Source organism: Gallus gallus, chromosome 2 (assembly GCF_016699485.2).
Source record: "Gallus gallus isolate bGalGal1 chromosome 2, bGalGal1.mat.broiler.GRCg7b, whole genome shotgun sequence".
In the NCBI taxonomy this organism is placed as follows: domain Eukaryota; kingdom Metazoa; phylum Chordata; class Aves; order Galliformes; family Phasianidae; genus Gallus; species Gallus gallus.
In genome coordinates this window covers 106,636,344-106,660,402 of record NC_052533.1, presented here as the reverse complement: position 1 = coordinate 106,660,402, position 24,059 = coordinate 106,636,344, and the positions used below count along the sequence as shown (strand labels likewise).

General features: G+C 36.7%; 1 protein-coding gene across 6 annotated transcripts in view; it reads right to left on the bottom strand.

Moving 5' to 3' along the window:
• Nucleotides 1-24,059, bottom strand: part of ASXL3 (additional sex combs like 3, transcriptional regulator) — a 133,030-nt gene that overhangs the window by 21,108 nt on the left and 87,863 nt on the right. For all 6 annotated transcript variants that reach the window (XM_040695444.2, XM_040695443.2, XM_040695445.2 and 3 more), the window contains one exon: nucleotides 20,430-20,593. In XM_040695444.2, the coding sequence (XP_040551378.1) occupies nucleotides 20,430-20,593 (164 nt within the window). The remainder of the gene's footprint in view (nucleotides 1-20,429; nucleotides 20,594-24,059) is intronic.

Below are 24,059 nucleotides of genomic sequence, written 5' to 3'. Positions count from 1 at the left end.
TTAAACTGAGATTTTTAGATACTGCTCTCTCCTGCAACTGAACAAACACATCAGAAGTTGGTCAAAGTCAGCATTTGCATCATTTCCTAAAAAGGTAAGATGAGATGTTATAAAAAAAGAATCAAAAGTTACTAAAAATTTTTTTGTTTCCTAAGGAGAGGTGCTGAAGCTACCTCAACTTCAACATTAAAGGAGATGAAATAGTGACACTCACTTACGTAGATTGTACTCCAAACTTCAATAAACTCAAATTTTCATCCCAAATTCTGACTGTTTTTCATGGAAGGGTAATACAGACACATTTTTTAATTTAACCTTGTATAACTGCAGGTTACCTCTGGTCTTCCTGAAACCCCATTGCTCAGCTAGTGGTAAACTGTGCATTCATGTTATGAGTCAGAACAACAAATTGCATAGGAAAGTAATAATTCACATACACTAATTTTCTTTTAAACCAGCAAGATGATGCAACTTATCGTAAGGTCATATGATCATTAGATCTCATGCAAAGATGGAATGGACTGCAAGAGGTGGAAGGAGAATACAGATTTTCAGACCAATTCACTTTTAGATTGCAAGAAACAAAGCCAAATATCATTAAGCTATTTCACTAGGCTGCATAAATCAAGAGCATTATGAAGATTGCAAAGTTAAAGTACCATATGAATATAAGAACAGCATTAGCTTCATTGTAACTGTGTTTTCATAAAGGTGTGAGAAAAGCAAGGTTTATAGGAAGAGATACTGTATCTTTCAGTATATTAGCTAATACAACTGCAAAAAGTGCTAAATTTCTGATAGCATCTTACAAGGTGTGAAATAGGCAATGCAAACTCCAAGATAAATGTTAGACAGGTTAACTAGACCATGTAACAGAAAAAGACAGGCTGGAACTTCAAAATTGAAACAAAATGTTGGCAGGATCACAGGTAAAATGTTGCTAGTTCCTGCGTACCAGAAAAAGTAATGGGAAATAAGTACTTATGGAAGAAAAAAGAAACAGAACCACAGGAAAAAAAATAATAGCAGAAATGTGGAATGAGAGGAAGACTGCAGTGTCACCTATGAACAAATATTCATACAGTTACCTAGCAAAAATAGAACAGCAGATCATATGGGGACTGCACCTGAAAAAAAGATGCAGACTGCACTGAAAATATGATGTTAAGGATCAATAGATTAAAAAAGATGATGAACAAACTTAAGGAGAAATGGTTGCTGACCTCATGATTGGCACTACCTTAATGGAGGTGCTGTGGAAGACCTTTACTGAGATCTGTGTTCAGGGCCCCACAGACCTCATAGAAGACTGAAGTAGCTGGAACAGCTAAAACCTAGACAGAAAATCATGTAATGATACAGAAGGTGGAAAAACACTAATTAATTAGAGGAGAAGCTTCCAGTGGTCTACTATAACATCATATGAAACAATCATTTCACGTTAAAATGCTATGGAGGAATGTTGAAAGCAGACATCATTACATAGGCTTGATACACATAATTTAGGCCAAAAGATACAAAATAAATTCAAAAAGGAGTGCTTGAGAATTCTAGTCAAATGTAACAGGACTAAACTTGCAAATCCAACAGGATTTGGAATCCCCTTGAATCAACACATAAGTTAGCAAATTAATGCAAAGCAGACAAAATTTCTTCTTGAAAAAAAAAAAAAGCAGGAAATATAGAGTTGACTGGCTCAGAAATTTGAGATCAAAGAAATCCTGTGCTGAGAATGGAATAGGTAGAATGCATTCAGTAAGTTAAAGCTCAAGGAGAAAGGGATGACAACAAAAAAATCTAAAGGAACTCAATAGTTGAAGAACTAAAATGAATGAGACAGAAATTTTAAAGCTGTTTTAAGGAAGCTGGATCCACTACCAAATGAAGGAAAAAAACCCCACCAACTAAACTAAGGTCAATCTTTTAGCAATTTTTGATTCATTTAAAGATTCTAAGCAGGCAAAAGAAATTAAAAAATCTGCAACCAAAAATGGACAAGTTTGAGCAGTCACAGAACTAACAACAGTAAATCTAATTACTAAAAAAAAAAAAAAAAAAAAAAGCAAAACACCAGGGAATGAAATGCTTATCAACTAGAAACAAAGATACTAATACAGATGCTCTGGTCCTTTCCTCAAACAAAGTGGTTGTGTGAAGTCAGGCCAACATTTTTTTCTGCTCTGTTAAACCTGGAAAGACCAACAGGTATTCTTCCTACAGGATTAATTAACATAGCCTCTGTTGAAGTCTTATCTCACTGAGAGAATATATTTTCACCTTAGCCAAAAAATTTAAGTGAAAGCCAAAATTTTTGAAGCCAAAGGCTGTATTTACTTCTCTATACTCTGTCAAGCAGACAGCACAATTAAGCATTAGGTCTAAATTAGAATTTGCAGAAACATGCCAAGAGAGCAGTTCTAAAATACACTATTAAGTTTAATGTTATTTAAAAATGTCGTCCAACAGAGACAGTGTGTTAATGACTTGGAACAACAAACATTTCTTGAGAAGTTTATGTTTTATTCTGTTGAACTTTAAATTCTGATTAAGCACAATGGTAAAATTATGTCTTAAAGCTAGTATTTCTATGCAGAATTCATAATGGCTTTAAGATGTTCCTCTTTTTTATTGAAAGTTAACAAAAAAATCACCCAACTCAAAAATGTATCTGCTAAAACTCAACATCTGTTTGCATTACAAAGCATTAAATAGTAAAACACTTATCAAGGAACTGGGTAATTTTTCTACCAACAGCTACTTCCCATTACATTTCTCCTCTGCATTTGCTACCTATGCTAAACAGCACAAAACACCACTCCCCTCCACGTAACCTGCAGTCGAAGACAACATCAGCAGAAATATCTCTAGTGTACCGGATACTCAGTTGCTCCACTGAATCCCTAAATGATAAAACAAATTACTGTCAAATCTGCTAAAAAATAATTGGAATTTTCAGAACAGATTGCAAGAACAGTGTCAATATGCACAAACTTTTACCAAATGGAGATCCTCTGAATCCAAACTAGTGTAAACTAGGTGAGTAATTCATGCCACACATCTTAATTACACCTTAATATGACCTTCAAATGCAGAGAAGGGTATTGTCACCTATTCTGGTAAAAAAGATGAACCAGTCCCAAGAGCAGAGAAAGAAAGGCCAGTGCTCCCCGTGTCCAAGAGATTCACCACCTCCAAAATAGATTCTGAGGAGGGAATGAAGGGGAATGAGGACAACAATGACAATCTGATGACCCTCAATAAGGAAATCTACCTATTTCACTGATTATTAAACTTTGATGTCCATCTACCTTTGATCTAAGAATACAGCCAGAAATGACAGTGAGGGGGTCACAAGTGACAAGGAGGCTGTAAGACTCATTATGGAGCATATGGATCTACTGATATTTTTATCAGCAGAGACAGATATATACTGGGAATGGTAGAATAGGTGTTATGGACAGAATGGCTTTGGCACCTTCACCCATGAGGTGATATCCAAGAATGTTTAGATATACGGCAATAGGTAAGCAAAGACAGAAAACAGCCCTCACAGAGGAAAGAAACATGCTGTGAAGACATACTGGATAATTCCTCCACATCTTACTGCAATATTCATATATATGTCACCCAATTATATGACCAAGAATGACTATTAAAGCCTACTTGTGAGATGCACTTCAAACTAAATCAGTGTGGAAGACTGGTAAAAGAAAAAACAAAACACATCAACTATTAGATATAAAATATCACACTGTGCATCATTGTGAAAATTAAGCTTATTTATAGAAGGAGGTTAAAGAAAGAACTAAAATGATAACAGTGGTACACTTAGCCTCTAATAGTTGAACACTACTGCAAGAATTACAAAAGGTACGTAGGAGGACTTGGAAGAAGATTTAGTTGACAATCAACATTTTGACTTAATGGGCAAAATGGAAATCTGGTAATTCATATGACTCATAGTACTATAAAACACTAAAGTTTGTTTGGAAAAAAAAAGGAAAATACTAATGACAGTAGAGTAAAAAAATGTGTTCCAATTAGGCATACTTTCACAAATGCAGAATTAGTTGAGAGAATCCCTCAAGAACTCTGTGCAAGTAAAAAAGGGAGCTAGAGAAACTGCAGTTTTTTAAATAAACAATACTGACCAAGTGCAAAGCACCCTGAAAAGGAATGATGGGGACTGTACAATGAGACCACGCTGTATTAGTGAAGAACCCACTGTTGATCTTGCAGCAGGTAATGAAAATAAGGTCAAGTTACTAACCAAGAATACCACAGTAGACATGTTATAAACGACCAAAATGAGTTGGCAAGAAACACATCAAACTCTGAAAGAAACAATTCTGTAAGTACTTTAGTAGCAAGAAGATGATGAAAAAATGCTAGTCCACCATGCAACACGGTGCAAAAACTAGAGGGATGCACGGACATAGCTAATGCTCATTACACCTTTTTTGCATTCATCTTTATACCAGGTGCTTAGAAGAACAAATACCATGAATAGAACGGTAACATCTCAGCCTTGAATAAGCAAGGAGCTGAATACTTAACTGTATTCAAATTGGACTGACGTGGTGGACCAGACTCCTAAATGCCTTGTTGTGAATCTACATCAGAAATGTTAAAAGACAGATTTCAGAATCCATGGAACACTGAAGAGGGTCTATGACAATTGTAGAAAAATATAATTTAGCTTTACTTATACAGCACACAGGTATCACCTGAATGTAAAAAGAGCAATAAGCATAGCTATTGACTTACAGACCAAGCCAGCTTCAGGACATCTCTGTGGCCTATACAGAGATATCTCATTCTTTTTTGAAACGCCCTAGGGTGTCCCAAAACATTCATATGAATTGATTCTGGGTGAATATGAGACAGAATCTACAGGGGACCTACACTCTTTTGAAGAAGCAGCTTGGTACTAGATTACATCAGGTAATCTATGGTCAAGCGCATCTCAGCAGGTTTGCTGATGACACCAAACTGAGGGGTGTGGTCAACACACCAGAGTGACTGGATGCTATCCAGAGGGACCTAGACAGGCTTGAGCAGTGAGCCAAGGAGAACCTCATGAGGTTTGACAAATCCAAGTGCAAGGTCTTGGACCTGGGTCAAGGCAACATCCCCTACTGATACAAGTTGGGGGACGAAAGGATTGAGCACAGCCCTGCCAAAAAAAGACCTGGGGGTACTTCTGGATGGGAAAATGGATGTGATCCAGAAATGTGCCCTCACAGCCCAGAAAGCCAACCGTATCCTGGCCTGCATCGAAAGAAGCATGGCCAGCAGGGCAAGGGAGGTAATCCTGCCTCTCTGCTCTGTGCTGGTGAGGCCTCACCTGGAGTACTGCATCCAGATGTGAAGTCCTCAGTACAGGAGAGACATGTATCTGTTGGAGTGCATTCAGAGGAGGGCCACAAAAATGATCAAACAAATGGAACATCTCTCCTACGAGGACAGGCTGAGAGAGCTGGGGCTGTTCAGCCTAGAGAAGAAAAGGCTCCAAAGCGACCTTATAGCAGTCTTTCAATATCTAAAGGGGTACTACAGGAAAGAATGGGACTGACTCTTTAGCAAAGTCTATTGTGATAGAACAAGGGGAAATGTTTTCAAACTTAAAGAGGGGAGATTTAGATTAGACATAAAGAAGTCTTTTATGGTGAAGGTGGTGAGGTAGTGGAATGGGTTGCCCAGAGAGGTGGCGGATGCCGGGAGACTTTCAAGGCAAGGCCGGATCAGGCTCAGGGCAATGTGATCAAGCTGTGTTTGCCCCTGTTCATTGCAGGGGAATAGGACTAAGTGACCTCTAAAGATCCCTTCCAACTCCAAGGATTCTGTGATTCTGTGATACATACAACTAAGCTAAATTGGTACAAAAAGTCTATGGCTAAGTACCTTGCTTACTCCCTCTCTTTGCAACATTTGGAGAGTATGTGCAATCTTTAAAGTGCAATATATCAGACTATAAAAAACTGTCTGGATGTTAATATGAGTTGAGCAACAGCCAACACAGATCTGTCAACAACAGATCATGTCAAGTCAATCTTTTCTTTCTGACAGCATAAAAGGGCTCATGATAGAAGAGAAATAGCACAAGCTGTATATCTTGATTTTAACAATATTGTGTCACATGACATTTTCTTAAGGAATCTAGGTTATATAAACTGCCATTAAGTGGCTGCAGAGCCACTCAGAAAACTTTTCTTAGTTAACTACAGTTTACTTATTATCAACTAGAAAGCTTTATTGCAGGGACACGATTTAGAAAATGTAGAAATATGCTAAAGACGTAAGTCTGAGAGGGATTGAGGGTACACTGAAATTCAGAATTATCTTAACAGATTTTAGAATTACAGTGAAAACAGTGGGGATAAGTAGGGTATTGCAATAACAGTAGAAGCAAAGATCCTCACTATTGTAGAAATACTTAAGCAAAGAAATACCAAATTGGAGAAACTGAGAGGCTATGCAGTGCTTTTGTAGAAAAGGATTTGTGGCTTATGAACACGTCGGCTGATCATGAACTGAATATAACTCAACTTTGCTATACAGCTGCAAAGAAGGTGAGCACCACATTGGAAGTTATGAAGAAGAGCACTGTGTAAACAAGGAAATCAGTTATCCTCCACTTGATGTTACTTACCATCTGAGCTGGGGTAAAACATTCAATTTTGACAGTTGCAATTCAGAACTGATATAAACTCCAGACTAGAGAAATGAGGCAAACCACAAGCTGGAGGTCCTCAAGCTAAAAGAATGCATTAATAAGGACTGCATCTCAAGAAAAAGAAACAGGAAGATAGGGCACAGCCTTCATGTTTGAAGGCTACTGCAATGTAAACATAGTCACCTCCATGCTCTAGGTATGTGTAGAACTCAATAAAAAGTAATAGGGTTAGAGTTTTAAAGATTCAGATTAGACAGAGGAGAAAACTTTCTAATAGTAAAACTAGTGAAGCACTAGACTTTTATTTGGAAAGGCTGTGAGTTCTCCACCACTGGATAGCCAAAAAATCTTTTAGGCAATCAAGAAAAATAGACACTGTTGATTCTTCCTTGGTGTAGAGAAGATGGAATTGTACTTCATACGCATATTTACTGTTCCAAGATATCAAAGATGATAAAGAAGTTAAACACTAAATTAGTAACAATGTTCCAGTTTACAAAGCTAAAGGGTGGTATATCAAGTTGTCACCTATTACATCAGAATTAAAAAGGAAACTAAAAGCTCTCTTGCATGCATATCTCTTCTGACCAATTATCAATCTGCTTTGTTAAAGGAAGGTGTGTAAGTCAATCCTTGCACTGCCTTCAAGACCTCTAGCCTCTTCATGCCCTTACAACCAAATCACTGCTCAGCCTAATTACTGATGACAGTGAATGATTCATATCTGAATCATTTAAACAGAACAACTTTCAGAAACACCACAATTTCATAAGATAAAGGCTTAGCTTTTCCTCCACAGTATTAAAACTTTAGACTGTACTTGATTCCTAAGCATCTCAAGCAGATGTCACAGCATGGAGCATTGTACCTTCTTAGCACTGTCCTCTGGCTCTGCTTGTCCTGCACACTGTAGATATCTGGACTTGTCTTTCTCAAACATAAACCCTCATATCAGCCACTCACATTCATGCTTCATGATAGCTAGGAGCTTTACTCAATCCATCAAAAACTCCTTTGCTAGCAGTTGAAAGCTGACGCATATTAGAAGCCAGGTTAAACACCTTCTATTCTTGAGGCCAAGTAAGGTATACCTGTAGAAAAGAGTTCTTATTAAGCCTGAAAATATCATTGGGAAATAAAAATGCTACTGCAATAGAAATGCCTCATATTTTATTACATTTGCCCACGAAGTCAGAGATGGATGTTGGTGTTATGGCAGTGGAGGCTGAACCTTCCTGTCGATATTTCATTATCTTTTGCTGCTGTGAGACAGATGGAAGCAGAGGGGCAGTCTGACAGAATGGTGTCTGACATGGAAATGCTTATGAAGCAAAGGTGTCTAGTTGAATTCTTCCATGAGGAGAAAATTGAGAAAACTGCACTCACTGACATTCATTGAAGCTTGCTAAACGTTTATGGAGACCAAACAGTGGATGTGAGCACAGTGAAGCAGTGGGTGGTGTGTTTCATTAATGGCAATAGTGGCTTGAAAGACAACCAATGTTCCCGACAGCCATGCAGATTTTTATGAGCGTGTCACACAGGCTCTTGTTTATCATTAGTGAAAATGCATAGCTAATAGTGGTGATTATACTGAAAAGCAGACCAAATTCTAGCTACAAAACACTAACAAAGAGTGTTATTATGTTTTTTGTATCTGTAGCAGTTTACGTGGAAATAAAAAGGAGGTATTAATTTTGGAGTGATCTACGTTCTTTATATAGGTCTCCAGAATAGTATTATACACCCATATGCTTTGTACATAACAATGTTTTCTAGAAAAGTTGTGTTTATTCTATGTAATAATAAAATAAGGTTTGCTTGCTCAGTACTTCAGCTAATGATCTGGTATCCAGTTATGTGAACGAGATCTCCACAGCTAAAGATTTCCCTGCCAAATAATAGTTGGCAGCTACAGAACTGAACTTTTAACACATCTGAAAAATAATTCTAAGTGGACTTACATGTGCTTTTAGCATGGAAATCATTGAGTTTCTCCATTTTGTATAGAATACTGCTGACTGTTCCGGTATGTCATTACTTATCTAAAAGTCATTTTTCTACTTAAACAACAAATACCATTCAAAGAGACTGTGATAAATGGAACCAAACTAAACGGATGCTGTAGCAGTTGGCAAGTCTGTAATAGAGAATGAGTGTGAATGCACTTGAGTAAGAAAAAGGTAAAAGCAGCTTTAGTTGTCGCAGAAAATCTAAGTTCTGTTAAACAATGGCTGCATTTCTGATGACAGTGTATGTGTTAAGCAAAGACACTAAATTTTTCTGCAGTTGGCAGTATGGGAGTGGTACCATATGGTAACAACATCAGATAAAATTAGAGGTTCAACTGATTTTGATAATTACAAAGAAAGATCACGAAGGTTTGCAAAAAACACCATAATAGTCAATTACCAGGAAAACAGTCAAAGAAAAGATTGCTGCATCTGTTTAGCTTAGGTGGCATACAACTAAAAAAGGGAATTTTTATTTCACATAAATATTTCAGCCCATTTGATGTGTGCCCATTATTCATATATATATATATCCATCAACCATCTATTTATATCTGATAAAATCTGCCCAAAAATCAATACTAACTTCTAATACATAAAAGATTTCCATGGGTCAGTTGCTTACTCATAAAATACAGCACTTCACGGTTATTAAATTTGCTTCTCTTCACATTTAATCTGAGTCTTGTATATTAAAATGCTCAGATCTGAGAATGTTATTTTAAAATTTTTGTACAGTTCATATCACTTTTTTTTTTTTTTTTTTTTTTTTTTTTTTTTCTTTATGGTTGACCAAATAGATGGTTCTGCTGAGTTGTACATAATCATGACCTTCTTTATAAATCTGATTTAGAAACTACTAGTGGAAAAACACACATCATTATTTCTGGTAGTAAACTACATATGCTTTCCTACACCAAAGCCCCACTACCACCACTAAGTTTCAATATCTACCTTATAATGCCTCACTACAGAACACCTTGGTATCCGATTACCTCAGTTAAACCTTGTACTATAAGCAAAATGGTGAAAAAATGAAGACCTCAAGAGGTTCTTTGACTTCAGAAAGTCAGAAGCCAGGCATAAAATGAGATCTACTAACAAAGGAAAAGCAGAACACTAAGAAATTGAAGGGCTAGCCTAATACTAAGCAATTAATATGCACTGTTTACAGTACTCCTGGTTTTCCAGATCCAAACATTCATACACAGTCAAAACTTAAGATTATAAATCCTGGTAAAAAACAAACAAACAAACAAGCAAAACAGGAAATGATGTAACAACGAATCCAGAAGATTACAAAGAAATGAAGACTAACCATCTTTCAAGAAGAAATCATGATATCCATCAAGTTGAATAAAATTTTCTGCAGGACCGAGATAAAAAAAATAAGCAGTAGATATCATCTATAAAATCATACACGGAATTAAGTGAGTTGGGTGAGGCCTTTAGAGGTCATCTAGTGTTCCAAATCTTTCCACTTCTAACAGCTTTCCTAGGGCATTGTCCACATTCCAATGCTTAACCACTTCTTGTGACAATGTCATTCCTGATAATCAAATCAGAATTTCCCAACTTCTACCTTATATCCATTGCCTCTAATGCTATCACTGTGTACTTCCAAGTAGAGTTCTGTCTTCTCTACAGTCTACCAGTCTACCTAGCTAGATTAGCTAGCTGTGCAATGCAGTTTTCTGCATGGACAAATCCAGCTTACCTATGCTCTAGACCTTTAACCATCTTGGCAGTCCTCCACTGGACTTGCTTTAATAGGTCAATGTCTTTTTCGACAGAAGGGCTATCAATAATTACTTCTCCTGATCTGCTGCCCAGGTTCCCACTCATACAGCTCAGGGTACTGCAAGCTCCCATTACTGCCAGGATGCACCACTATTTCATATACAACTTGCTCGTCTATCAAGACACTCTGGTTCTTTTGGCCTTTTTTGAAGATGGGAGCAACATTTTCATACTCCAGTCACTGGGGACCTTTGTTATCTCTATGACCTTTCAAAGAAGTTGTGGCAAGATTTCTACAATCCATCACCTTCCGCATAAACAGGTTTTACATTCTGTGTTTCAGTCTCTGGTCCTGCCACATTCTCCCTTCAGGTATTTACACACATAGATGAGATCCCCCTGAGACTATCCTTCTCCAGGCTTAACAGACCCAGCTCTCTCAGCCATCTCACAGTGGCTTCATGTCTCTCTTATTCCGAGGAGCTCAGAACTGGACACAGTATTCTAGGTGTGGCCTTACCAGGGTTGAGTTAGATCAGATGGTCTAACAAAGTCCCACTCACATCACAGTGTCATCCATGCCACTGCCCTCTTCTCTGATCCTGCTCCACAAGCTGTAATCTATCCCATAAAAGAGCTCCATATGTATATACTGCTCCTTTACATAGGGAGGCAACCAATCCTCTTGTCTTCCCTGCCTATCTTTCCTGAAGACTACCAAACTTTCATAAATGGTTTGATATATCTAAAAAAGGAGAGAAAAATGCATACAGAGAAAGGCACAGTACGGTAATGAAGACGAGAAGAAAAGAAAAATGGTGGGGAGAGAATAAATAGAAGAGTTACTGATTACCAAATTGAACATGAAATGCTGTTTTCAGGTCTTGAGGACACAGATGGCAGGAATGTGAAAGAAATAATAGAGTTAGAAGCTGCAGAACATAAAAAAAACCAACATCAGGACTTGCCAAAACACAGACACAAAAGGATAGCAACTGTTTCTTTGCCTAAAGATAAGGAACTCTTAGAGGCTCATCTCAAACACAACAATACATGCACACATTTGCTCACAGCACTATGACTTCGAAGAAAACTCTATCCTTCAATCTCCATGTACTTAAAGCCAAAAACAACGGAAGAGATTCTGAGTTTAAAGTGGGGATACATGAGTATCAGAAAACTGCTTCTGAGAATATGCAATTATCATGGTCCTCTTGCTGTTGTGGCCACAAAATACAAAAGCTGAAAAACACAATAATTATAAGACAAATATACAAAGACACATCCAACACAAAGGAATGCAGCAGGCAGCAATAGATGGATCTGACTTACAAGTTGCTCCCAGATCAACAAACTCAGTCACGTCAGCTTCATATTTAGATAGGTAATATGGAAAACTACTTGCTTATACTATGCCTCTCAACTCATTGCAATTCTGATACAATAAAACTTGAGTGCTACTGTTTGCCCTGTGTAATCTCTCTTCCACACATCTCAACTTTTAGCAGCAGAGTATAATCTGACGCAGAATAAGGCTAAATTTTATTTAGCCCTGATTATGAGATTATTAATTCTTTTAAGTAAAACTCCATCATTCCAAACTGACCACCAACATAGCACAGTCAGTTTGCCCTGGAATGCAAATAGAAAGACAGATTCCAAAGACAGATGGTGAAAATAATTCTAAATATTACTTCAGTCCTTTAAAAAACGACCAGACTAAACTTAGAAGTAAAATATCTGAAGATGAAACAAGAAAATATCTACTATCATAGGAATAATTGCTTCAGACAACAAGATGAGGGAAGGAAAAAGAGTCTTTTAAAGACAGAAACAAAGACATTTTCGATCTTCACTAAAGCAGGAAATATGCCAAGTAAGACTGGAAGAATTGCAAACATATGTTCAAAATGAAATGTGACTTGTTAATTTAGACCTTGTCTCTATCAAGAAGACAAGTGGGATAGCTATATTCATTCCAATACACTGTAGTGTCAAAAACGACAATACAATGCAATCTGGTTGGGCTCAGATGCAAGAAATTAAACGAACAATTTAAGGAGAATAATGAATCTGGGAAAAGATAAGGCAAGTTTTAAAATGAAGCAAAAAATAAGCAAAATATAAAGAAAATCAGAATACATAGCCAATAGTACTTTCTAGATGCATTAAAATAATTACATACATCGTACAGTTACCAACACCAAGCATGTCAGAACAGAACATGTAACAAACTGCAAGTATTTATAAAGGTAGAAGAGGTAAGTGTGGAAAAAAAAAAAAAAAAAAAAAAAAAAAAACCAACAACCATATGCAGGCTGTGATCAAGGCAAATGTGAAACTTTTTTCAAGAACAAGGTTTAGAGAAAGTAAGACATTATTAAATTGCCTAATAATGATTACATACTAGCGAAGGTACAGGAAAAGCAATATAAAGGCCAGTATCTACTCACCTAGCTTTTGATAAAAATAAAAGATATATGCCTCTGGCTCAGAGAAACAGGAGGTGAGGGGACGCTACATGCAAACATCTAAAATTAGTCTGTTATTCTGATGAGTGTTATACATGAAAATGGTGCATCCTACCCCTTCTCTTTTGTAGTCATTATAAAATATTGCCTATGGGGAAAAAAAAAAAAAGGCTTTATGTTCTTTAAACAAGAGAGATCAAGCTAAAGAAAACTGAATTGAAACAGTTTGCAGACAAAGACTACTCCTAATAACTGGGAAAAAAAGCAACCTCTTTTACCCTTTTTCTTTAAGCAAGGAAAATATAGTAAATAGAGATACAGATTGTTAGGGAGATAGAGAGGAAGGGAGGGAGGGAAGAACAAAGAGAAGAAGGAAAGGGGAGAGAAGAGATTAAGTAAGGGTGAAAAGAGTGACAGTGATTGCAGCAGAAGCATGGATGGAACACTTCTGTTTGCTCTCCTTTTCACTGCACCACCCTGCTGTAAGCCTCTGGGAGGCACGTTCTGTTCTCCACATTAACTCCAGTGCAGCCCTACTGCAGCAACACTGGAGGCACCACAGACCAACTCTTACTCTTTATTAGCATTTTGCAAGGAATGAACAGTTGAAACAGTATATGTTTCATTAATGCAATGCACTCTTAATAGCCACATAATTTGAAGTATGCTAGTCCCTTGTGTCTATGTACGTTACCATTTATGTCCACATATTAGTTACACTCTCATAACAGAGCTCCAAGCACAAAGTCTTTTAAAAAGGGGATTTGTGTAAATACTTCCCCACTGGAAGAGAGTGGTTTTATCAATTATTTTCTCTTTTTAAAGTACTAGTAATTATATAAATGTGAACAGAGCTCCTATTGCACAAAAAGCCCACTTTTTTAGCACTAAAACCTATATAAAATCTGGAGGGATGGAGAGAGGAACAAAAGCTTCACTAGTTCAAATCTGGAGAAATAACACGAGCCCAGGGCTCTCAAAACCAGAAGGACTTTTAGAAAAAGATACTGCAGAGAGAGCCACGGCTTCTGGACCTTAAGCTTCCAGCTGGCACGGTACCACTGCTGGGCCCTAACTAGCTATACTGAGTTGAGCATTGTATCAGACAGATGCAACTGCTGACACTGCTGCACTAGGTATTCGTGAAGGTGAGACATGCTGTAAGTGTGAAAAGAGCTTGAAGAAATGAAAGAATTTCAACAACACAGATGCAGGATGGTAAAAACAACACTCCAGTTCGCACTTCTAAAATACGGTGACCAAGCCTACAGAAAAAAAAACAAAAACAAAATACATGAGAATCAAAAATGTAAAACTTCTAGGTACGTAGAAGTGCGAATACTGAGGAGGACCTCAGAGGATGACTGCAAACAAGAGATCAAGCATTCCATTACAATCTCCGTCAGAATAGCCAGATCAGAACGCAATTACAGTGAGCCCCGCTGGACTGCACTAGGGAGGCTAAAAGAATATTCCTGTAGCTAAAGCCAACAGCAATTTTAAATTAAAATCCTTCAGTCTTCGTTTCATGTTTGTTGTTAATATATGAATGTGAAATGTGCAGACTTATCCATACAGCTGTGTTTGGGAGGGAAAAAAAAAAAAAGAAAAAAAAAGAAAATGAATTAACTGGCAGCATAAGGACAGAGGAGCCAGCTGGGGAAGGAACCCCTCTGAACAGTGATGTTCTCTAGCACAGCTCTGAAATTGTAGCCCCAGAGCCTTACTGAAAAGGCAGCTCATATGCTTTGTTTCTCCATCCATCTAGTACATAAGATAGCTATATTAAAACTATCCTACAAAGTTGAGCAAATAAAGCAGGTTACAATGACACTGTGCTATCCACATTAACCAATAAAACCAAAGAAAAAATGTCACGAAGAAATGTGGCTGAAAATGACCTTCAATTACTACACACACAGCGGTATCAATCTAACAGCTTTTTAAATACACTGAGGTGCAGAAGATATGTTACATTCCACCCTCTCCCTCAACATTCTTGTCTGAACTGAGTGCTTTTGTTATAACCCTAAAACAATTTCACTGTAGAACTCAAATATGTACAGGAACATAATAATAAATATTTGAATGCTAGTGAGTTTTCCAATAATAGAGAATTGAAAAGGACAGCTAAATGGTTGTGGCATTAGAAGAAAAAGGCAGCTGAAGTATGAAATGGTAACAACTGAGCTACTACAACCCTGTAATTCCATGAAGAGAGGTAAAGCAAAGCTGGGAGGAAATAATACTCACAGGACTAATTTCTGAACAGAAAGAAAATGCTGGAAATATCATCTTAATGTACTGATGAAGTTAAGAAAGCAAACAGGAAGATGGTTACTTCTACAAGGAAATAGATGTGAAAATAAAGCTTCATTTCTCTCTTTTAATATAAATCTAATACACAGTAAAACTACATTAGATTCTTTTGAATATAAAGACTAAAAACAACATCAGTTATCAGAATAGGATATACCAGGTTTCTCCCTTTGTCTTCTACAAGTGTATGAATTTTTTTTTACAGTATTCATTTCCCTCCTCTGCGGAACTCACTGATGTGCTTGGGAGTAGCAGCATTTTGGAGTACAGTGCTGTTGTTTGAATGATATTATGCTGATTCAACCTATACAAAAGCAAAGAGGTTTTGAAATGGAATTCTATATATAACTATATAATTCTATAACTATATAATATATAAATATATAATTCTATATATAACCCAAATTACTCTATTTTAAATTGAACAGAGAAAATCACTGGTTGACATTGACATGTGCATTTTTTCAATGCAGTGAGAGGTAACCTTTGCAAGGTGACATAATCAACTTGGAAGTGACAGCATCAACTTATATTGAGCAGGTGAAGAGAGAAACACAGAAGTTGAGCTGACCATGACACAACAAGATGCTATAATGGCACTGACCCAAGAGACAGTCATTATTTAGAAGTTCACTGACTTGGAAACAAAGAGATTACAGTGTGTTTTGACCCATTTTAACATCTTTTGATTTATAAGTCGTGTTTTTCTGTTTAGTGGATTGGCTTACTATAAACCTGAAATAACTCAAAGGCATTTGGGCAATTTTCCACAGCCTAAATACTTCATAGAACCATAGAATAGTTTGGGTTGGACGGGACCTTAAAGATCAGCCAGTTCCAACTCTCCTGCCATGGGCAGGGACACCTTCCACTAGCCTAGGTTGCTCAAAGCCCCATCCAACTTGGCCTTGAGCACTTCCACATGAGGTTTTTCTCAAAGAAAGTTAAGTTTAGAGTTATGCATTTAAATAACTACCTTGACTATCTATACATTGTAGAATGATTATGAAAAGAAAAATTAGAGAATGTTAAATTTATTTCATAAAACAATTAAAGACAAGATATAAATTTTGCTAGGGTAACTTCTATTGTCTTAAATGCTCTTCATGAGTAAGTTTGGTCTGGTATGACATTATAAATTAATACACACATCTGAAGAGGTTTTGAGACCCCTAGTGATTGTTTTGCAGGTGTAAATTCCCATCCTGCATGAACGGACAGAGCAGGTACTAACTGTAAGAAGCTCACAAGAACTCAGTGCTACCAGCAGAGAAAATAAAGGACAGGGAGTCAAATCCTGAAAGACCAGAATTAGTTAAGCACTTACAGACCTTGGAAGATACATTTTTTCAGAGCCATCAGGAAGGAAAATTTTGTGTAGCTCCCTATGGATAAGCAAAATCACTTAAGCTTCCTGCTACTGTTCAGATGGGGCAGTACTTCTCTTCGTGATAGCTTAATAAATGTGACTATTAGCCTTCCATTTATTCATACCCCAGAGTTAAGAATGAGAACTTAACTCTCTAGTAGCAGCAACATGGGAAGCTAGTGTAGACAAGATATTGCTAGCTGTCATTATTTTTCAGCAGCCTGCAGCAGACCTGTTACCATTCATAGTTAATAGTTAACTAATAGTTAGAGATGCTGATGTAATAAAGCAATCTAGATACAAAGAAACTTCCCACTCTGAAGATCAGTTTTTGCTGAGAGGTGGTCAGAAAGGCTTTTATATATAATTATCATATTGATTTATTAATAATAAAAGTAAGTATTTATCTGATGAAAATTTCATTGTTCTTCACTTGCAGAGTGTTCCAATTAGAGCTGAATAGAAAATTTATTTGTTGGGATTTATTATAATTTAAATCCTTTATGCAAAGACTGCTATACTTACATGTTTTATTATTGACAACTCAGCCATCTAGGTCTCATAAGGAATCCTTCAACAGGCTCCTGTATCAGCTGTATTTTAAGGTTTTTGAGTTCTTGAGACCATTTAGGTTGACAAAGAGCTAAATACCTGGATGTAGAAGTTGCAGACATGTAGCTTCCAGTATTCAACGATGCAAAATTTTGGAGCAGCCCACGAATCAGACAAGTCTGCTCATGGCTGCTTCTGTGAACAATGTCCTCATATAACTTCACTCAGAACCCAAATGAAAGCAAATAAAATCCTTGGTGAAACCTTGCTACCATGACTGCCAACCTCCTAAATTTTTCTCAAAGGCATTTTGAAAGGAGAGAATTATACACAAACCTAATTGTTACTGAAATAAATTTTAAAGTAATATACAAACTGAAATCAATTTCTAATGTGAATAAATGATGGCCAACACCAGCACAGTTGTTCTTATCCTCTTTCTATTCTGGCATAACTTTCCTAAAACTCCCTGCTCCGTGTAGCCATAAAGGGCTTCCAAGACTCTTCTGCAAAATTTGGAAGCGAAAGAAAAAACAGAAGAAACTTCCTGTGAAGTTCCCAATTTGGCCCCAAACTTTTTTTGAACATGTTAGACTAACCAGGGTTAAGAGAGAGATTATTTATTTATAACTAACACTTACACATACGGAAAAAGGAAGCCTCAACTCCCTTAACAAATGCTTTCTAAAAATGCTTATTCAAACTGACATATGCATGACAAGTTTCAGCTCAGTATGATTTAAGAAGGAGGAGTTATACCTCCCAGAAAAATGGTGTTTATGACAGAAACGACAAATGCTCATTCATCATAGGACTTTTCTATATGGAACAGTAATAAAGCCTAAATGAGACTGCACTTCATTAGTAATTTATTTCACAGATCACTATATATACACAAATAGCATAACTCTATTACATCTTTATCGTACCATTCATTACAGTATTTCATATACTATATCCACATGACAACATAGAAATGCAGCTATTTCTGGGGAAGAGAGCAGACACCAAGTGCAGAGCAGCACACAGAAAGGAAAACCATCAGAGCCAGAACTGCAGAAGTAGCAATGCTCACAAGAAAAGGACAGCACAAAACAACTAAATTGAATGCTCACAGGTAGGCCATTAAGTCAAAGAATAGTTTTACTCCATTTTTGCTTGACTGATGTCCCATTTGATTTAGAAAGCAAAAATAAAGGAAGAAGACTGAAAGCCCCTGCCATTCTCAGTAAGAGCGACTAATATCAGAGGTTCTCAGCAGAACTTCCTGACTGGAATTCGCTCTCACCCTCACTTGATCCTTGAGCTCTGCACTGGTGTTTGCCATTTATCACAGGAATGAAAAATACATCAGTCCAATTGGTTTCATCAGTCTGTATCTGGAAGGCTGCTCTTTAGGTATAGAAAAGGACATGTTCTCAGATGCAACTGTCTCTCTATTATAACCTCTGCTAAGTAAGAACTCTGCACAGATCATTGCTACTTTACTCCAGCAGGTAACAGTCCTCAGACTATCACAATTGGAGGCCAAACATTTTCATTAATCCTCAAGAAATGAATGAAGACCTACGCCTTCCAAATTCATGTTAAAACGTGGTATTATATACAAATCCACTGAATGCTGTGAGAAGAACAAAGATAGAAGAACACCTGTAAATGTCTCAACTCCTTTTTGTGATGAATTATCTTGGGAAGCAGTAGTGTTCAATGATGTACTGTTGGACCCTTGAAATAACATGTGTAATGTATACACTATGTGAACATTTTCTGAAACAATGATTAAAAGCAAATCTGTTACTTTTAAATAGTATGATTAAATTCATTCTCTTGATTTTCTTGCCAAAATCTCAGCTGTAAGAAATATATTAAGAAGGGAAATGACATGTTAGTTCTAGAGCTTCCAGGTTTTAAGAAAAATTAAAGTAAGAAAGTTCTAAGTAAAGCCACTGTGCTTGCAATGCAATATGTAAACACTAGGATCCGTGACGTTTGGAGAGAAAATAAAATTTTACCTAGCAGATAAACACAGACACACACACACACACACGTATATATATATACACATATAAATACATGCAGCCTTACTGGCAAATTAACTAGAAAGAGAAAAGAATTCTAAACTCTCAGTGAAACATTTGCTGGGCACAAAATTAAAATCTACTTTATGACAGGGAGAAACACTATTAAAATTTGTCAATACTGGTTTTGGCTGTCTTGTGGAAGCTCAAGAACAAATACATTCATATTGTTTTGCCTATGACTCTATTTTTTAACGTTCTTTTTCCAATATCAAAGTGCCTTTCTTTAGTCCATAGTATACAGTAACTAATTTGGTAAGAGGTTGAGTTAATGTGCATCAGTACAACCTTTTCTTTCCCTTTTTACATCTTACTGTACTGCTATCCCCTGTCTTATTGTGGTAGAAACTACTGAGTAAGAGCTTAAGAAATTAATCCATGGCATTTAACATACTGATTTAAGATTCAGGTTTTAGTCAGTTACTTAAGAGATCTGCATCTTATGGTTTATAAATAAGATGTGAGATACTGATCATCTGCAAAAAAATTCAGTGCCCTAATTGGTTAAGTTGCTTAGGAACGTGTCTGAATAAATCCATGAGTAGCCCCCGCTGTGATCAGTAACTGTTCACCTCTAGAAGTCAGGCAAGCGTGTAAATGAAATTGGTGTTGGACCTGTTTAACAGCTAGACGTGCTGGAAAGATTTCTTCTTGCTCTAAGAAGTCTGCAATCTAAACAACAAATGCACAAAGGACCAAACATTGTAGGAAACTACATAAAGTTGTGTTTTGTTTCCATGTTTTTACTCCTCAAATCCTTCATCTCTGACAAGTGATTAATAACAAGTATAAGCCTACAGCTATGAGCTTGGACAAGCTGTTTCTTACAAATGTATGAACGAATGGACTCCAGTGCACCCGAATAGAGTAGACATATATGTAAGCATGTGTAAAAGGGGAAGAGGAGAAGAAAACAAGAAGGGCATTGCTGCCACAATAGAAGATCAGAGATGAAAACAGATGCTTCTAATAAAGTCTTGAATTGGATAAAAAAGATAAAAAAGCTAATCTAAGATCTGCAGAAGCTGGTCAGTGCTGAGGTAGACTTTACATTCATTCTACATATAACAGTTTTACCTAATAAAAGTACGGAAATATTCTTCTTAGTCTTCTCTAGAACAATTCCTAGTCAATCAAGTCATCAGACGAAAACATATTGGTAAAAAAAAGTCTCAATAAGTACAGAAAGAAATATTGTGTGTTTCTACTTACCTGTCTGTCTACTTCTGGAAGCAAAAGCAGGAGGTATTGTTGAAAGTGCTGAGGTAAAGAAGCAAAGGTGTGTTTATTTATTAAAGCCCTCAGGTTGGTGTTCACTAGAATGGATCCTGGTGTTTCTATGTCAATATCCTCAGCTTTGGTCCATTTCAAATGTCCTGGAGAGAAAAAAAAAAAAAAAAACAACTAAGAAATAACTTCAAACACACATAAAGAAAGAGAATAAAAACAATTCCTCTTTTTATGCTTTTAGTTTTCATCAGTTTAATACAGTAAGCTCCAGAGAAATGGTACTCTCAGACTGTAGCAGCCTTTTCCTTGCTAACAGCTTATTTTATATTCCCTGTATTTGTTTCTTGAGATCTTACAGGATTCACATTCTAGTCAACAGCAGAACAGACACATTCTTACTTTCAGCTCAAGAGATCAACTCAACTCAGCAGAAGAAGATAATTTTTCTGTCATGTCATCAACATAATTCTATTTCCAAGCAAAAGGCTGATGCCAATCAATCATTACGGAGAGATTCGCTTGGGCCTGTGCTCTGCATTTGCGGTGCACTATGGTTTGCCTAACTCACTCCATAGACTTGCTAAAAACTATCTGTGTGAATAGACAGTTATCACAGAGATGAGAATATTTACATTGTTAATTTAGTGTTTGAAAACATGCATTCCTCAGAATTTTTGTTAGAACCTATGATCTAAAATTAACAACACAGTGAAGACAACAGCAACAATTATCAGAAGTCTACAAAACAGAATCTGTGAGGAAAAAATAAGACAAAGACTATACAGAGGGAAGGGGAAAATATATAAAAAACTGAGTACAGGCATAAATGTCTTTTTACTGCCCACAGTGTAGAGCAAAGGAAGTGATCTTAAACTCTTGCACAGTAAGAAACGTTACTGTCAAGGTAATACAAAGCTTTCAGCCACCTTAGAAATTAGATTATCATAGAATCATAGAATATCTTAAGTTGGAAGGGACCCATTAGAATTATTGAATCCAACCCCTGGCTCCACATAGCTCCACCCAAAAATCAGACCATATGTCTGAGGATGTTGTCCAAGTGCTTATTCAATTTTGGCAAGCTGAATGCTGTGACCACTGCCCTGTGGAGCCTGTTCCAGGGCCTGACCACCCTTTGGTGAAGAACCTTTTCCTGATAACCATAGAGAGGCATTTCAGTCTCCATCAGTGGAAAACTTAAGAATATGTAGAGAAATATCTGTCAGGAATGACAGATGTACAGCTGATCTTGCCTTGTGAATAATGAACAAATTGGGTCACCACTGGAAGTCCCATCTGCCCTAACTTTGCTTTTATTTCTGTGATAATACTACTAGACAAAGCTCCTTAAAAAAGCAACTCATTACTGCTGCCTGCATCAGGATGTATACATACTGCTATGAACCTTTTTGCCTTCCGGTCTTAAACATACTATGATACACAATACAGAAATGGAAGAAGTGAGGAGTATAGGTGGCCATTACAAATCAAAAACTTCTAACTCTTCACAGCAAGGTCCTCCAGGTTTTGGTCTGATGTGTTTTCAAGTATTTCAGAAATGATACAAGAGGGATCTTAGCTAATTTATGCATAAACTCCTTAAGAATCTCTTAAAAAGCAATTGTAGAGATTATTCTACTGCTATGAACAATGATGGTATTTGACATTTGCATAGGACCTTGTAGCAAGAATTATAACTGTTTTGTTAAGAATATTTATATTTTATAAATATGGATATTTGGGCATATTATTAGGAAATTCTCAAATGCTACAAAGTGTTAAACTGTTAATCTTAATAAACACGATGCAGTTATGCTTTAGATTTCTTGGAAGACTATGACCATCTATCCCGAAAGGTTATAGCATCACCTACAAAGTGTAGAAATGAAAGAAACTGCAATAGATTTGTAAATTCTGCAAGCTCCCCTTCAATCACAGCCTCCCACAAACATTCTTGTAATTTCCTTTTACTTTTTAGCAAACAATAGTAACTGAATGAGACAAGCATTACTTTGCATTCAACACAAGATATCCTTTTCCAACTCATTTCTAACATAATGTATTTCAGCACAGTGAAATCTCCACTATGAACAAATGAATGCCCTGTTATAAAAGACAGTTGTGTGGAAGAAGTGCTCATTTTCATGAATGCATCACAATAAACTGTCCTCACCATCTGTTCCACCCACAAAATATGAATGCAAAAAGAACACAATCTCCAAGTGTAGCACGAGTAGTATGATGTATCCAAATGTAATGCCTGTACTTATACTCCTTTCTTTAATCAAAAAAGCATATACATCCCTATCTTCTAAGTAACTCCAAACTGAAGTAACATTTTCCCCAGTTGATGCTTCATACTCTACGGAAAGCTATACACATGGTTTTCCATGGTCCAAACCAAAACAGAAGATATGTTTGCAAAGTCAGTAACATCCAACATTGGTAGGTATTTTAATAGTGAGATGAGAACAAGACAGTACCAGAAACTCAGGCCTACTTCTGTGTGCCTGAGTTACACATTTTCCAATTATTTTACCAGCTACCATTACAGGTTACTATGGCTGCTTTATCAACATGAGGAAGAAACACACACACTACTCCTAGGATAGCAGGCTACTAGATCTGTTCAGAAAGACAACAAATTTTCTCTCCTGTACCCTCCTAACTTTAGGACCATTGCTGCAGGTTTCAAGTTTGTAGTCAGATTTAGAGAAACATTTCAGAATAGCAGGGAAAGTAGCAACACTGTGGGATTTGACTGTACACCTCTACTGCATAGCTACTCATAACTCTGAGAGGCAGGAGTTTAAAACATAGCATATACCAATGTTTTTCATATTGTTTTCCCACAGAAAAAGACATTTTGAATCTTTATGTAGCTGCTACCAGAGCTTGGGGGCACCTCTGGCCAGATCAGAAATAGAACCTGGAGGATGAGAGAGAAAGACAAGCCTACAGCCTTGGAAAAGAAGAGAGTAGTCTTCAACATAAAGCATTACCTATGAAAAGAGTGGAAAATATATGTTTCTACATTGAAGTATGAGAGTCAAAATCGAAGGACAGAAATCACAGAAAACATTAAACTTTATACAGTATCTCCCATGTTCCAAGGACAGTTCCTCAAAGAGCAGCAGAATTTATTCTGAAAGCTACCAAAAAAAAAAAAAAAAACACCCAAACCAAACCAAAACCCTAATGAATTCATTCTCTATTTGGTACCAGAGGCCATTCTGATGAAGTATCTAGTGATAGGGAGGAATAGATGCATCAAATCACGTCTCAGTCTCACAGCTAGAGAAAAATTACAGGAAATCATCGGAAATTGAACATATCTCTCCACAGCAAAAACTGTAATACCGAAAGAGTATTATCAGTTTTGAATAACACCATTTGATCAACATAGACACTATATATCCATCTGAGATCAATAAATATTCTGCCAGAAGATTATATATGAAATCAAAATACAATTTATTGGGAGGCTATGATACAATAAGGTTTTTATGAAAGAGCTTACCAGAAACTGGTAACAGTATATTTAGCAAGTAACCTATAATATTGAGCAAGTATGTTCAAGTTATTTTGCAGAATTGTTATATAAGAAAATAG